A 17,137-nucleotide genomic window follows, 5' to 3' on the forward strand; every position below is an offset into this window, starting at 1 on the left:
TCCCCCTGCCCGCGGGGGCTGCGGGAGGACGAGGGGGGCTGGGGGGGAGAGGGGGGCCGTCCCCACCGCCCCCTCTCCCCCTGCAGATCCAGCCACCGGTACGCGCCGTCAGGAGTGCTGCCGATTAACCAGGACCCCACGTGCGGCGGAGAGCCCTTTCAGGTCATGAATGAAAACAAGCAGTTACATCATTAGTACATTTGGAACAGAGGTAAAGCCAGGGCCTCATGCCAAGCTCAATGGTATAAATTAGACAACAAAAAATGGCTGGGCCTTGGCAAGTTACCTTCACACTGGAATCAGCTGAGAGAGAGACTTTATTCACTAAAAACAGTCTTGGAAGCGAGTCCTTTTTTTTTTTTTTTTTTTTTTTTTTCCTCCAGGACTCGGGGCTGGCTTCCAGCGACTAAAGCCATGTGAGGGCAGTTATTGAAAATTTTTGACATTCCAACCACAAATGAGCCAATAAATACCTTCTCCACATGTGCTTCAAAAAGAAATTGGAGAGGGGTGGAAAAGAACTAAATTATGCTACCTTCTTTCTGCAGCCAAAATGTCTATACTTACAATGGCCACCTTCAAACCTCCAGCCTCCTGGCATAGGGCCATTTCCCTTGTGGTTCTGCTTACTGCGATGTCTTCCAAAAAAAGTGTACCTAAACCGCTATTACTTCCACACATTTTGTAGTAAACTAAAAGCAGACTCTAAACATGAGCCTAGTGACTTTATAAGACATGCAGTGGTCATTAAAAGAAAAAGTCACACAAGACCCCTGGCCTTGGCCCCGGTGCTGCAGATGCTTGTCTTTGCAGTGGTGTTAATTTGTAGGGGTTAGTAAACAAGTGCAGAAATCCTGGGGGGAAAAAAAAACCAAACCCAAAACAATCTGGTGGGAAAGGTGAGGAAGTCCCGGCAAGAGTAGGGGGAGAAAAGAAAGATGCCTGTGTTTGGAGGATCGTGTTTCCTTCATCCTGCCTTACCTTTCGGTCCCCTTCTCCTGAGTGACATGGTACTGCAAGGGTGTCAGCCGCTTCCTCAGCTCCTCCTGGGAAAAGACCACCTTACAGTCCTTTTTATCCCTACATGACCCTGCAAAGGGAGAGGATATGGGAGAAGGAGCCTTTTTAGCTTAAATCCTGAATAATTGCTTTGGCAGACAGCCACAGCATAGCTTCTGCATTCACTTGTCAATGACCAGACTGGTCCCTAATGCACGAAGAATGGCTCAGCTGAACTGCAGCTGATTATTTCTTCAAATCCAAGTTTAAAAAAGAGTTTTGCTTGAGAGCCAGGTGATTCCATTGGAGCAGTGACAATGTGCTACAGCCAAAGCCCTTCTGTGTGTTATACACTAAACTGTTGCACACACAATCATTCACAAGAAACTAACATTTTTCCAACTGTTGCAAAAAAACCCAATAAAACCTGCAAAAAAACCAACTACAGCTGAAATGTTCTTTACAGGACATCTATATTGGAGACTTACGGTAATGGGCATATGATGTTCAGCCACAACATCCAACAATTTCATTACCCTTTAAAGTAGCTGAAAAGCAATTCTGTATCTTTAGCATTCTGATACAACTTCTAGTTGCATCCTTGTCCTTCTACTTTCTAACATTAACCATTGTATTTTTTAACTGCTGAATCACTAGAATAGGAGCCCTGAGGAACAAGTAACTTCTTTAAGCACAAAGCTGTACAAGGTTCAGCAATAAACTTGTCATAAAAATTAGGGTTGCTGTTGAAATTACCCTCCTTTTAAAATCTCGTCCTATGCTTTGTTTAGTTCACACAGAAAATCCAAGGAGCTACATAAGGATTACTGTAAAAAAACATGTGTACAGTGCAAAAATTCACATCAGGAAAGAAAAAATAACAATAAGGTTGCTTTTGAGAACAAAAACTCCCAAAGTAGTAACAGAAATTGCCAAATACTCAAATAACTTTGATAATCACTTGCAAAACTTAGCTGACAAAATATGGCAGGGAAAAACACTCCAATTATGACAGTAATTCAAATATGGTACAATTAGAAATAAACAGTCCCAACAAAAATATTTTTTGCTAGTAATGTATATACACTCATAAAAAGACCAATTGTGTTCCCAAAGTAGAGGGAACAGAACTACCCATCTGCATGTCATTTAGTACAGGAGAGGCAATGGCAGGTTTAAATTACATGGTATTGGATTGCAATTTCCTAACATTGGATGCTTTTCTGCTTTTTTACCTTGAGTCATTACTAAGGAGTGTTCATAAAAAGTAGTTTAAAGCACAGATGCTTGCAAATCATTTAAGAAAAGATGTTTCTTTCTTCCTCCCCCTCTTCTTTTCTCTTTTAATGTGTGGGGGTGGGTGAATAGGGGAGAGAGAAAAAGCACAATGCTGTTGGTCACTACCTACTAACCCTAGGAATTATTTTCAGGAAGAAAAAAGTAAAATTGAAAACATCTGATTGAAGTAAATAGTGCAAACATAAAAAGCTTTACTAGTGAAAGAAAGGTATTGAAAAGCGACTTTATTTCATAGATTAGAAATTACTTTTGATCTAAACATTCTTAAAAACAGATTGTTTTCCACTCCGAGCCATCTCATTAGCTGTGCTGCAGAGCCTTTGTTTTAATGGCAGGCTTTGAAAGAGCACTGCTGTATGCCTTTGTTAGCTTCAATCTTATTTCGGAGAAGGATAAAGATTTCATTCCAGGTCTCTTTGTTTGTCTTTCAAGAACCACTAAAGCAGTATTCACACAAATTTTGCAGGAATGTGCCCTGTGCCATAGCTTACAAATTATTTGGTTTTGGTGCACTCAAAGGTCACCTTCCAAATTAGCAAAATTTTCCTACATCCTGGCTTTTCAACCTTAAATGTAAATATTGTTTCCTAACTGTAAGTGAGGTTTGTTCTTTATAACATTTGGTTGCTTATTTAAAGATGTCAAACTATGGAGGGTTTTATTCTCCAAATGTGCAGTGCTCTAGAATTAATAAGTCTTTCAAAGTACAGCTAACAGGGAAAGGAAGAATATGCATTATATAAGTAGCTAGTCTTACGTTATGTTATGCAGCTCAAAAAGAAACTGAGAGACAGCCTTTGATCTATAATTTCAAGGCTAAGAAGTAGTCTAGAGAGAAGCAAATAATCTTACAAACCAACACATCTTCACTTTTAAAAATATCCATCTGTTTTTTTAAAAAATTCTATTCACTCTTTAGATGTTGCAAAAAAGCACATTAAACGTAACTTCACTTTGCAAAAAGTCAAAGAAGATACCAAATGTTTTAAAGAATGGTCAGTATATTCCCTCTTTAATCTTCTTGAATAATTTTTCATCTATTTTAGAAATTAGTGTTCTTCAATCAATGGGCTCAAAATATGCACAAGAAAATTTCTATATTCCACTTGATCCATGACACAGATCAGAAGTAAGAAGTGTGTTATAAAAGATTTTTTCCCCATTGTTTTTAATAATTAACTGCATGTTCTACAATACAGACAAGTATTTATGTCTACAGGGGAATCGTGCCAAACTCCACTGGGGTAAACTGCAACCTACCCCAACAAAGGTCTCTCCGGGTTTGTAATTTAATGGGGTGTACATCAGCAAAAAGCTATAGTTGCGCTACAAATCATGAAGGAAATATGTTGGTCCACCCTCACAATTCAAGAACAGCCCTATTCAAATAATTGCAGTCATTATTTAACTGCTAGCAAAAAAAATAAAAAATAAAAAAAGAAAAGAAAAAAAGAAAAAGGCAGCTCAGTAAATTGATTGCACTATTTCTTTATTGCCAAAGAGCGAAGGAGGTAAAGCAAGACTCACCCTTGAATGCAGAGGATGTAAGGATACATTTTTTGAAATAGCACTGGCCTACAAGCCTCAATAAAATGCAATGAATCCTAAAAATTACTGGATGAGATTCTAGGAATACTGTCCTTTGGTTAGGAAAAAAATTACATGCAAGAGGGACAAAAGTGCTCAACTTGGGAGTAGAAGACTGTCTGCTTCCATTTTTTCAACTGTTCCTTTATGGCATATATGTCTGCTACATTCAAGCCAACCATCTGTATCTTGAGGGGGGACAATATAAAGCTACACAAATTTATGCCAAATATGACAGAAACTGCCATGAGTAATGCAGCTGTTACTATACTCATTATTCAAGCGGAGAATAAAGGTGCAGGCTGACCACCTTCCTTGGTCTGGTTCCCCAAAGAAGGAACGAGGTATGGGCTGTGGAAAGGGTTCCCAGAGAGGCAACAAACTTCAGCAACTCAGGCATAAAGGCAGGCTCACAGTTCATTTGCAAATCATACAGTTCAAGGCAGATGGGAAAAAAGGTCATCAGTTTTACAAATAGGATGACATCAGTGTGATTACATTAAAGGTGAGACTAAATTAAATACACGGTGAGAATAACAGAGTCTGGACTCATTGGATCTATATTAGGACTCTGGATTGGATCTTACTTGTGCTGTGGAGGTGATGCTCTCAGCAATGGCATTTAGAAGAGTCCAGGACAGCTATGTTCCTAACTCCAGTTAGATCCCACTGTTCAGAGAGGTGAATGCCAGCCTACAAGGGCAGGCAAAATTCCCTTTACATTCCACTGCAGGATTGGAGGCCAGATTAAATCTCTCTAATCAGCACACTTCAGTGCCTTCGTTTGGGTCGGTGCTCATTAGAAGAGCGGTGCACAGGCAACTGTTCCACAAATAGGCATCCGCGTTTCCACTTGAGGCCACCTGTCTTCAGCCTTTTGCCAACAGTTACAGCAGTGCTAAAAGCTGGAGCAGGATGGAAGGCTTTGCGAAGAAAAGGCCAGGCTCACAAATCTTAATGCATAAACATAAAATAAAAGCTGAGGAGGGTGAAACAAACACCAGCTGAAACTCTTTTGGAGCCTTCACAGCATTCCTGTGCTTAGGAATGGCTTTTCTGAAAAGCAACGCAATGCACACTGACATTTACTGTTCACCTGCAGACTACAGGCTGTTCAGCTCTGGAGTCCTCCTCTGTACGAATGAAGTGAACAGAAAGTATTTTCTGGGTGTTGACCTGATAATGAAGACATTAAGCATCTCACCTCACATAAAAATTCCAGTTTCAAACTGACCTTTTCAAATCTGTGATTCCTAACAGAGGCGCGTGCCATTTCCTTCCATATGAGTAATCACAAGAAAACTAGCAACAAGTTACCTCCCTACAGATCGACACAAGTTAGCAGACCATTACTCCTCACCCCTGGGTCCTTCCCCTGCTCCAGCACGCTGGAGGGTGGCAATTAGTGTCTGACATGCCCCAAAATACGGTGGCATTTTGCCTGACGCTTTTCCTTCTTCAGATAGTCTTTTGAACCATTCTAATGATTTTCTCTTACGTTTTTTTGCTTCCCATCACTGAAATTAACTCAACATTTCAACTGTGTGGAAGACAGAGCATACATTTTCCCCCTTCTATGTATGCTTATGTTCCACTAGCATTAATGGACATTACAGTCACGCATTGAGCACACACCATTAAGACTTCCTGAATTAAATACAGCAAGATCAAATGTTCCAGCAGAGCACAGCCATATTATACATTGGGCTTCTAGTTCTCAGTACCACTTCTTTAATATACCCAAGCAGTTTTTTAGGGGCCTTCCAGCACATTTTACTATTTGTATTCCACCCCAGCCCCAATCCTGCAATCCTGTGACCTGTGTGGGCAGACCCTTGGGAATACGTGGAGCTCCAACAACTACATAAGGGTCTACGAATGTACATCAGATTACAGGATCTAGCTCTAAGTATATGTCTCTCTGCTTCCCAAAACCTGTCCCCTCAGAAATGGGTCATACCTTAGTCATCAATGGTAACTTATCTCAAACTGACATTAAGAGGAATCCTGCAAGGTTAAAAAATATTTGCATACATTTCTTTAAATAAATATCCTTTTGTATGCTATTGCTGACAGCATTATTAAAAGCAAAATCTCTCATTTTTATTATTTCAAATTTAATTTACACAGTTTATGCGTCTTGTTTACAGTTTTGCCTCTCCCTCTGCTTAGGAAAAGGCAAGCACACAACTCTCTCTTTCACTTCTGTTTAGTCTGGTCTCTGCAGCCCTTAGTCCGCAACCCTGGGAGAACGCCACAGTGTCCTCTCACTGCAAACAAGCCAGGAACTGTCCATCTAGTCTAAAAAAGAACAACTCTCAAAAATTCAAATTGATGCAAACAGTTCTATTAGCTCGTAACTTGAAAAAGACTGTTTTACAAAACCTGTATTTGACGTGATAGATTTTTTTTCAATCCCATCACAAGCCATTTTAAATTACCTAAGCATGCTGCTGACTAGGATAGATGGTGAAAAGAACTCTGAAATGTTGGGGGGTCAAGTTTAAATAAAATCCAAACTTCATCACTAAAAAAACACTGTAAATATTTTACACATTCAAAAACAGATCTGTGTTTCTTCTCTGAGGGATGTCTCCTTTGCTTTCTTGCTGTAGGTAGCTAACTCCCACCCACTGTTGAAATACCATTTGCAGTTTCATGCAAGCCTTGGGAGTAATGGAGTGAAGACCATTTCCACTATATTTTGCATTAAAAATCCAAAAGTCAGGTATGAGGACAACAGTTAGAATTTTGGGCCAAATACTGTCTTAAAAGAACAATGCCTCAAAATAAACTGAGTTTAAAAAAAAATATTTACTTAACACTCAGGAGTGTCACATGGCCACAAGCAAAGGGCAAGCCCCTTCGCAAATTTGTAAGTTTCCCATGCAATCAAGGAACAGAGCCGTCAGGTTTATTTTTTCCATCTGGTCATTAGCATGGCTCATGTTTTATATAAATGTATGTATTCTAAGTCACTGTCAGAGATCTCCCGTGTAAGACAGCAAATTTCTCAAGCGTTAAAAAAATATCCCCCGAACTCCCAACTAACATATCTCCTCTATGCACTCATTTTCTTTTCAAAGAAAGTAGTACTGGAACCCCAGTGGTCCTGGGACAGGGAGCATCTACGGGAACAGAAGCTGCCTTGTTGCTTCTGCAGGTCTGCAAGCGTCTTTGCAGCAGGTTACATGGCCAAGGTAGCCACACAAGCCAAAGAGACATTCCCTGGAAAAGAAATCTGAACCTGCCTCCCCTCCTCGTGAATGTAAAAAACACTTAACAAAAGACTGAAGTGTTTTGCATAGTGGGGAAGGGGGAAAGAAAAGCAGCTCCGTTTGTCCTCTCCAGGGATGTCTACTTTACTTCCTTATCTCATGTTAATAAATAAATGTCACTACCAACCACAATCTCGGTCTCACAGCCTTTCCAAATTATAACCACTGAGGACTCCACCATGACCCTGTGCTGGCTGGTGGAGGTGAAGACAGCTTCCCCTGGGGCTTTGAGCTATCATCTTCACCAGTACTACAGCGATGGCAGCATGTGGCTGCTCAGCAGAGGTTGGTGAATAGAAGCACCTTTAATTAAGTGGAGCAAAAGCTCATTATGTTATAAACTGCCACTTTTATTACCCTTTCTGCTGAGATGGCCAAAGACAGAGTGCACGGGGCAGCTGACCTATTTGCCTTACTCTCAGATGCAAACCAGGCAAGACAAGATCAAGATCTATTGGTACAGCGGTGGAGGGGGGAACATTTATGATGATGGATTTCTCTTCCTCTCTCCCCTAACTGATACAGGGACTTTTGTTTTGCTTATATGATCCTAGCACCTTTCACAGGCACTACATTTGTATAAATTAAAAACAAGAAAGGCAGAGACACTGAGCACTCTGTATCTGGTCAGTAGATTTCTGTCAGAATCAATAAAAGAGTGCACAACATACGGAAAGGCATTTTATTAACAGCAGAATTAAGCTGAATTTAATGAGTGCTTTATGCTACCTTTTGCATTTCAAATACTTCAGTAAGCCGTCAAAATAAGTTTATTCACACTGCTTTAATAAAGATTTAACCCTGCAGCAGAAACAATTAAAAAGTCAGTATTTGCCAGCAGTTACCGCAGTGGTATGTAGCCTACTGTGGCATTCAGGCTGTTGCTAAATCCTCCTGCTGCTTCCTCCACAACAGTGATGTGTGGCCTGCGAAATGAGCACTGCGTTTCAAGAATCAAGGTGCCGCAATCTATACTTAGGATGGGGGTAGAGGAAAGGAGCAGGGTGGGAGGAGGTCTTTCTTCTCCAGTTCCCCACAACAGCCCCGATCTGGCCCCCTGCAAAACTTGGTCTGTCTCCAGCTGCTCAGGAACCCTTTTAGCAAAGACACAAGCAGGCACAGACTGCTCCGTGGCCTTTCATCCCACATCTCCAAGCACTGAGGGGCATACCCAGCATGAGGACAGGAACAGCTGGAACATGCTGTGCTCCAGCCGTGGCCACCATGGAATACACTGTAGCCCCCCTCCCCTCTCAACCTGCTTCAGGACTTATGGCAGAGAAATGGCCAAAGAGGTTAGTAACTGCCAACTTCTTTCCCTAGCGGGCCTTCTGGACTTCCCTGCGCTTCTGTGAAAGTCAGCCATGCTTTATGGGTCAGGAAGATAGGGTCAAGCCCTATAAAAGGGCTTTAAAGAGGACTCGATCAAGCCCCTCCCCACTCTGCCCTCCTTGAGACTCCTTGACCTGGGCCAGAGCATTGAGCAGGAGCCTGCAGTGCACAAAGCTGCCAGCACCAGCCCTGGCCTGCCAGCAGCTACCATTCCACAGGAACCTCTCCTCCAGCTGGAGCAGGGGGCACCTTCACACCCGAGGCATGCACCCCTTCCCAACAGAGCTTCTTTCGAAGGAAATCATGAAATGAGACACACGTTTAGCTTGTAACTAAGAACAAAAATTTTCTGCTTCTTAGCCATCTCTGGAACACAATTCCTGGAATTTCCCCCCAGCTCACGATCTGTGCTGTAGCAACCTGTGGTTAACCTAACAGCTATGTTATGGTCATGTTTGTGTTTCTGGTGCCCAGTCCACACTCTAGACTCACTCAATGTACCATCAAATTCCAGGCTTATACACCACCTAAGTGACCCCCTGGATCATCTCCTCCATCACTTCCCAACATACTCTTACTGACTTTAGGGTACACATTCCCACCTTGCACCTTTTCTTGCTTGCCCTCCCTCAGCTTAGCAATACATACGATCTCCTTCCCTTTTGTGGGCCATCATTTCTCCTTTACATCACATTCTTCTCTGCAACCTTCATCATGTATTCCTCAAAGGACAAAGCCTAGGGTTGCTTTGAAGGGAAAACAGTGAAGGCAGACCTTAAAGGACTTCTCAGACTTCCTGTTATAAACAGTCAGTCCAAACCCCAAAAAAGTAGCTTTTCACAGAAGACTTTAAAACACAGAAACACTGTCAGTGCTGAACCTTCATCTTTTCCATGCACAACTAAGCAAAAAATGCAGTAAGCCTGAGCTGCGGAGGGCACAGGAAATTTATGAGCTCCCAGAATTAAAACATTCCCGCAAGAAGGATAGAAATGGCTTGTGGTGGGTCCTTTATGGGAGCAGGAAGGGAATGCAAATAACCTTAAGAGATCCATCAGGGAACACATTAAGGAACTGGCTCTGTGCATAGTCTGGGAGCACAAGAAACATCTCATCATCCCTGTGCTACTCAGTGCCAGATCACTGAGGAGCCTCCACCCAGATGAGGCAGAGACAAGCGCCTTCTGTCAAATGAGCAGAGAGAGAGTGCAAAATTCCACCAGAATGAGGAGCTAAGAAGGGGGAAAAAACAGGGTACAAACCCTAGGGTGCAAACAAAAAGGATATATTAACAAAGAGTTTCTTGTCTTCTTTATGATCCCAAGTTTTGTAAGCATCAGAGACAACAAGAGTATTATTCCCGATAAGATATATACAAATAAATTTCATTCTAAACTGTATTAAATAGGACATTCTAGACTAAATAGTAGTGTACAAAAGAAACATTTGTAAATACAGAATAACATTGAATATACTCCCGTTAAGACAGATATATACAAAGGTAATTTTTAAAACCCATTTTGAAGCCATTCCAAAAATATGATAATGTTATGCTCTACTATGATAATACAGCATTCTACTACATGACTAGGAGGCAGACATACACACAGACATTTATATAATAATGACACCTGAACAGCTTCACATGCTATTTGCTGTTGTGCTCACACAGTGCTTGTTTTCAAGACTCTTTTCAAGCATTTATCGAATTCCTTGTAACTGTTGGGAGGTAGTAAACTAGGTAATTTGTAAGACTGTATTTTAAATTTAAAAATTTATTTTTGTTCCAAATTGGTATTTGGATTTTTAAAAACTTTTTAAGTTTTTTAAAAAAATTTAGGTTCATAGAAATTAGTTTTAATTTTTGCCCCTCAGCCAGTTCTGAGGAAGAAGTACATCCAGCTGAGACCTTGTATGACATATTTAAACCCACAGCAAATTTTTATGTTCAAGATATAAACCCCAGAAAAAAGGGACTTATAAGGCAAATTACCGGCATTTAACCATAGCCATACTGGTGGTTTTTGCTACACAACATATCAGTCTTACTTTTATTTTCCTTCAGACCATGTGAACAGGTATCTGTAACAGTACGTCTTTGGTGATACACATTACAGGAAGCTATAGGAAAGTTATAACATACATTATGGAAATTGTATTTCTGAACACAGAAACTTACAATATGAAACATTTAGACATACTCAAGTCACACAAAATTTGACAGCAACTACCATACTTTGAACACATGAGACTAAGTTCCTTTCTAGACTTCTCATTGTTAAAGCCAGATCTCACGAACACTACGCACACAGATAATTTCACTGACACGAGCAGTCTGAGAGTTCAGGGGGGCAAATGCATATGAATAACTCATGTATGTAACTGTTTGTGAGATCTGCTCCTAAAAGCAATCCTTTATGTTAACAGATTACTACTAAAAATCCAATTTTGAGACCCAGTAATTTTCTGTTCACTAACTTTCCTTTCAAATATATGAAAAAACATTATACTGAAACTTGGAATTAACATGGATTTAATAAAACAAATTTTGAGAAACTATACTACAGTTATAGATATTTACTTAATGAAGACTTACACCATATGCCCAGCACCATCTTAATACAGATGTATTGTAGTTTAATCCTAGAAAAGTATGTTTTCCTACTAGTAGTTATTTTGGTAATTAAACACTTTGCAACAATTTAATATTACCTAGGACTTTATTATTTCATACAGGGAAAAAAAAACAAACCCTAAGTCTACCCCTGTAATTTCTTCATCATTACTTTTACTCTAATTTTATAAGCACCATAATTTTCTTTGATCTACAGGAGAGGAAAAGCCAGATCATCTCATGCAAAAAATGTGATGTAAGCAGCACAACATTCAAAGTGTTAAAGAAATACAGGATTTTCTTAAGAAATGAGAACCCGTAATAATTAAAAGACACAGCAAAGCAAAATCAGCTATTTTTTTACTTTACAGCTTGGTGGTCTGCTACAGAAAACATATGTACATGGAATCTGTGTAATCGTTACTTGTATCAGTTACTTGTTGGTATGCACCGAAGCAGCTGAAGCAGTTTTTACATTAAAAGTTTGGGGGGGTTTTGTTGTGGTTTTGGTTTGGTTTTTTTAAAAAGATTTAATTTCTCTGAACTAAATCCTGGCAGGTGCTGTGTACATCCTACATTTCCAAAGAAATTTAGAGCATTCAACTCCAATAAAGTGGGTTCAACAAGCAACACTTCTACATCACGTGAGAGACACAACGGAGCTGTTACCGTTACTGGTCATGAAGAAACCTTGAATCAATGTGAAGGTAGTTTGCATACGAGCACATGTTGATGTGATTCCTTCCAATGCTTATGCTTTTCTTAAAATACTTGTAAATGTTCATAAGGTCTCAGGATGTATTTTGTGTATGAATGACTCCTAAATGGGAAGCTTTTCATATAGCGCTAGGCGTGCAAAACAGCATATGGTTAGTGCCATCTACTGGGAGTGCCTGCTCATACTCCGACTTCACCATGTCGGCTATAAAAAAATGTTCTGGGCAAACCATGCCTAGGTTTGCACATATTGAAACGCTTAGTCCTAACTTCAGACAAAAAATTATTTTAAAAATACAATTTGGGAGAATAGATCTGCACTCCAGGTACTAATATACAAATAGAAAAAGAGCAAGTAAAAACACTTTACTAGCACAACTGATCCAGTGTAACTCAAACGTGCTTATAAAAAGTGTTTCAAAGAAGGTTGCCTCTATTCTAAGATACTTCCTAACATTACTTCGTTCATTTAACTTTTTTTAGGGAAAAAAAATCACTTATTTCTGATCTACAACTTTATATTAAATATAAAGTAAATATTGCATTCCATTACTTTGTTCTTTACAGGAAGTACTATTCCAAGCACAGAAATTGAAAAGATACTTTCATTCAAGTCCTTGTCCTGCAAATATTTAACTGCACAGAGTGTAAAACTGAAAGCCCAATTTACAGCTCTGCCAGCACTTTGTTCCCTTATGCTGAGCGGGTAGGGGTTCCAGAAGGTTAGAAAGTCTCCTTCTGTATGGAGTTTGCCACTGAATTAGGAGACCAAACTGCACAGCATTCCAGACTCGGTGGGCACACAACATAGTGGTATGGTTGCAGAGCTCCAGTTCACACAGAGTGGGTGATGGGAAAGGTCCTAACTCAAAGTCTTATGTTATAAAAACAAAAACATGAAAACTCGGGGTGTTTTCCGTATATTGAAAAGTTAAAGTCACAGTGCATTTGGGGCATTTAAACAGATGCTGGCTCTAGACCTCGTTCCCATGTATAATTTGATACATGCTATATACTATTTACTTGCAACCCTATCAATACACCACACACAAAAAACCAAACCAAAGGCAAAGCAAGACTATGTTAATTTATAAGCATCTGGGAAATTTAGATTATGGTTAAAATATGTGAGCTATGTGATTGTATATTATTCCACTGTTAGCAAATGAGTTTGGTTTTATTATATATAAATACCTACATATCTCTCCCTATATATATCTATAAAGTAGCCAGCCAGTGGAACTTAATCTATTAATGTTTGCATAGTTATGGATCAAAGGGACAGAAATAAACAGTAGTGTTGCGAGCTTTTTATTCCAAAATGTGAGTACTGGATTATGCCAGGAAAACAATCTGACAAAATAGCTAATGAAATGTTTTGCAACAGGTACATAACAGCAAAACCTCCCACGGACTGACTGCGTTTACAGCTGACCAACTGTGAGATCTTCTCAGAGCAGGAACAAAATGGCCAGAAGACTGAGTGCCCCCACTTTAAGGTACACACCAGCCATACGAGCGCACGTCAAAAAGTGCATAATGAGGGCTAAGGAAATTTGCTTGCCCTGTATTTTTAGGATTTTAAATCTGGCTTAGCAGCAAATACAACAGGAAACCAAGGTCAGGCTGACACAATGTGCGCTATTCTCTCTCTTCCTCAATATGCGTTTGCAGCTCCTATCTAAGTTAATGGGAGTTTTGTGCACATGTGCGGGGAAACAGAACACAAATGCTGTAAAAACTGGACTCACATTTAGTTCAAATAAAGTGTAATCAGCTTTAGAAAAATCCATCAGCTTGAAAACTGATGTCTCATCACTAAAAAAAAAATCCTTCAAACTTCACCTCCATATGCTTGTTAAGTCCAGCTCTGGGAAAAAGTGCTCGTAACCTTTTGTGCCTATATGAACCAGTTGTGAGTGTAGTACAAACACCCAAGCTGGTTCTTTTCTGATGCTTCAAATAGGGATTAGCTAGGATTGTATCTTTTTTCTTTGGGTGTCAAGAAAATTCCCAGTAACATTCAAAATCAGCTCAGTGCAGCTTTTATTTTCTCCCACCTAACTATGTACACTGATATTATTGTGCAGACATTAAAGATACTGTTGCTGTTTAAGTGAAACACAAAATACTGAGGTTCAAGGTTTTCATGATACCACCACTTCAGCAACATGGGGTCTTACGGCACCCTTCACAGACCTAATAGTTGAACCTGGACGTTACATGAAAAGTGCAGCTGCATCTGGGCATTACATAGCATGTTTCCATTTATTTATTTAGACAAGTGTCATATAACTAAAGAATATGCTGTCAGAGGAATTAAAGAATTAAGTTTTAAATTCTGCACACTTTTTGTACATAATTTTCAGTGCAACATATTTGATTTATAATAAAAATGTAAAAAGGGACATATGGAGTGTAACTATAGTATACTGCTTAAGATTTCTGAAAATATTTTTAAGTCCAGTGATTTAATAGCAATCAATATGCTAAATTCTTTTATGCATCTTTTTAAAAAATTGTAAATTCAATGTAATAAATAATATTCAGTTTAATTCCACTACTTTTGTCAAGAACAAGGAAAGTAACGTAAAATTTAAGAGAGAATAGTTGGACAAGTCAGACAGCATTTCCAAGCATCCTAAAATCTCAGCCGTGAAAACCCTCACTCAACCCAGTGACTTTCACAAAAAAAAAAAAAAAAAAAGCAAACAAACTTCTGGTTCAAAGGTAAATTTAAACAAACCAGAGCAGCCCACAGCACATCGTTTCCTGCAGCAGAGACACCCATTCCTAAAAGGGCCTTCATTACGCATGACACAACAAGCAGCACCCATTCAACCTGAGGGAAGCCCACAGGCTCGCAGGGCCACTGGCTGGCTCTTTGTCACCAAATGCAGCAGGTTGAATGCAGACATCACTGTGATATCCTCACCAACAAAACCAGAGGCAAAGAACAGGGGCAAGAGCTGAGTAGGGAAGAAAAAGAAAAAAAAAAAAAAAGAAAAAAAAAATGAGAACAAATTAAAACATCAAAAATGTTAAGATACATTCACAGAAAAAACAATGCTTACAATTTTATGAGACCACCACATGGGAGCACAATTCTAAATGCACTTAGTACATTTAGCGCATTTCCGATACCCTCCCCCATAACATTTTGGTATCTATTACGTAATATTCAGTGAAATAACTTTCTATGCTACCAAGTGAGTGGGAAGGGGCATTCTTACAGGGGGCATTCCCAACAGCTGCTTTAGATGCCCAACTGAGAGCAACTCGGGGTACAACCTAAGTGGTCACTAGCGCAGAGATACTAAGGGAGAAACCTCAGGGCCTCACCTAGATAGCAGGAATCCTGCTTTGAACACCCAGGAATGTCAGGCAGCTCAAACGTGCAGGCCTTTTCTGTTTATGTTATTTAAAACAAAATCACACGCCATAACATTTCTGAATGGTGAATGCTGGAAACCAGTCATTGCTAAAAATTGCTTGTTTGGGGAACGTGACATTTCATTGCAATAAACTTGCCAGATATCTTAAAACCATGACTTTTTTCTTTTTTTTTTTTTTTTTATTTTTTAAAGACAGGAAATAATTCGCATTGTAAACTGTCCATGAGATATATTTAAACAATTTTCCGGCCAGTTTAAATATAGCAAACAGAGAGATGGCAGCCGCGAGATTTTCTTTTAGAAGGATGCAACGCATGAATACTAACTGCTTCATTCACCCTGCGGCGGGAAAGAGGCAACGCAGCTGCGTTAAAGCCCGGTCACTCATAGCCGCAGCGCGCATCAGAAGATTATGTGACATCGGGGACGAGAGCCAGCCCCCACCGAAGTCCCAGCGGTTCTGCTGAAAGCAGGATCGGGCCGCAGCAGGCTGCTGAGCTGCAGTGCCCGGCTCCCCTCTCCTCCCAGGTGCCCGTGTGGCAGCAGCGGCGCTGCGGGGTGCGGGTCCCGCCGTGGCCCAGGGCAGGGGCTCCCCCCGGGCCGCCCCACCGCCGGGGGGAAGCTGACCACGGCCTCTGCCCGCACAGCCAGCCCCAGCCCCCAGCCCCCAGCCCCAGCCGCACGTATGGCCAGACCAGCGCATGTGACGGGAACGCGCCCGGTTAACGTGCCTGAACTCTGCCCTATCCCAACCGAAGCCGCTACGACCCCCAAGCGCCTCTGTGCGGCGCGACGGCGGCAACGGGGCGCGGGCGCCGCACGGCGGGCAGCCCGGGAGGGCCGCTGCACAGGCACACACATGTCCTTGTCACGAGTGGCTGCAGAGCTGCTTAGAAAAGAAAAAAGGACAAAAGGACAAACCGCCTCGCGAGCAGACTGACGGCTAATAAAAGACCAGAGGGCTGCACGCGTCCCCGCCACACGCTCGCACCGGCGCTGCCCGCGCCCCTCTCCGCGCGGCGCCAGCAGCGGCCCCGGACGCCCCGCCCCCTGCCCGCGCAGAGCGGCGCCGCCTGGCGGCCCCGGCCCAGCACCGCTCGGCCCCCGCCGCGGCCCCGCCGTTAGGCGGCGGCTGCCCCCGGCCGCCATTACACCGGGGCCACGGGCCGCTCGCGGGGCTTCGTGAGCGCCTGGCTCCGGCGAAACGCTCAGCAGCGTGGCTTTCGGGAGCGGGCGTTTCAGAGCCGCAGCACCGAGGGCCATTCCGCAGGCCCGCACGCCGAGGGAGGGGGAGCGGGCACACCGACCCTAGGCGGCCAGGTCTGTGCCGCCCCCGGCCATACGACCCCCCGGCGCAGTCAGGAAGCCCCCGGCGGCGGCAGGGGCAGGCACCCGCCAGCACGGCACAGAGGTGGCGCGACACGCCCCGCCACCTTCCCCTGGCGGCTCCGGCGGCCCAGCTGCCGCCCCCTCCCCGGTGCCGGGCTGACCTCCCTGCTCTCCTCCCTCCGCACCTCGGCTCCCTCAAGTGTAAACAGTTTAAAGGAAATTACCTGAAATTCCCGAGGATTATAAAATAGATCCTGACCTCTTGAAAATTCCGAGTATTTCAGCGTTCACCGAAATGTTCTTATTTAGTCTCAAGGATTCATAAAGGCTCGGAGGATATATAAGTCCTAAAAGCCCAATAAAATATAACTGAGCGTTCATGAAAGTACTTTATTGCAGTTAACATACTTTATTCTTTTATTGCTGACATTTTGATCGCTATTTTCATTTGCTCGGTACGTTGCAGCAATGCCCGGTAGTTTGGCGCAGGAGGGGCCCTCGGGTGCCAAGCCCCGCACGCACGCACGCAAGCGAAGCCCCGCTGCGGGAGCCCACCGGCCCGGGCGAGCACCGCGCCTGAGGAACCC

General features: G+C 42.1%; 1 protein-coding gene across 6 annotated transcripts in view; it reads right to left on the reverse strand.

Moving 5' to 3' along the window:
* MSRB3 (methionine sulfoxide reductase B3) overlaps nucleotides 1-17,137 on the reverse strand; it is a 109,613-nt gene that overhangs the window by 75,267 nt on the left and 17,209 nt on the right. For 3 of the 6 annotated variants that reach the window (XM_037389726.1, XM_037389728.1, XM_037389727.1), the window contains exons 2-4: nucleotides 16,775-16,897; nucleotides 14,669-14,795; nucleotides 982-1,090 (exon numbers count right to left, since the gene is read on the reverse strand). In XM_037389726.1, the coding sequence (XP_037245623.1) occupies nucleotides 982-1,090; nucleotides 14,669-14,744 (185 nt within the window). In that variant the 5' untranslated portion in view covers nucleotides 14,745-14,795; nucleotides 16,775-16,897. The remainder of the gene's footprint in view (nucleotides 1-981; nucleotides 1,091-14,668; nucleotides 14,796-16,774; nucleotides 16,898-17,137) is intronic. The other 3 variants (XM_037389724.1, XM_037389723.1, XM_037389725.1) reach the window with 2 other exon arrangements.

This window comes from Falco rusticolus, chromosome 5 (assembly GCF_015220075.1).
Source record: "Falco rusticolus isolate bFalRus1 chromosome 5, bFalRus1.pri, whole genome shotgun sequence".
Taxonomy (NCBI): domain Eukaryota; kingdom Metazoa; phylum Chordata; class Aves; order Falconiformes; family Falconidae; genus Falco; species Falco rusticolus.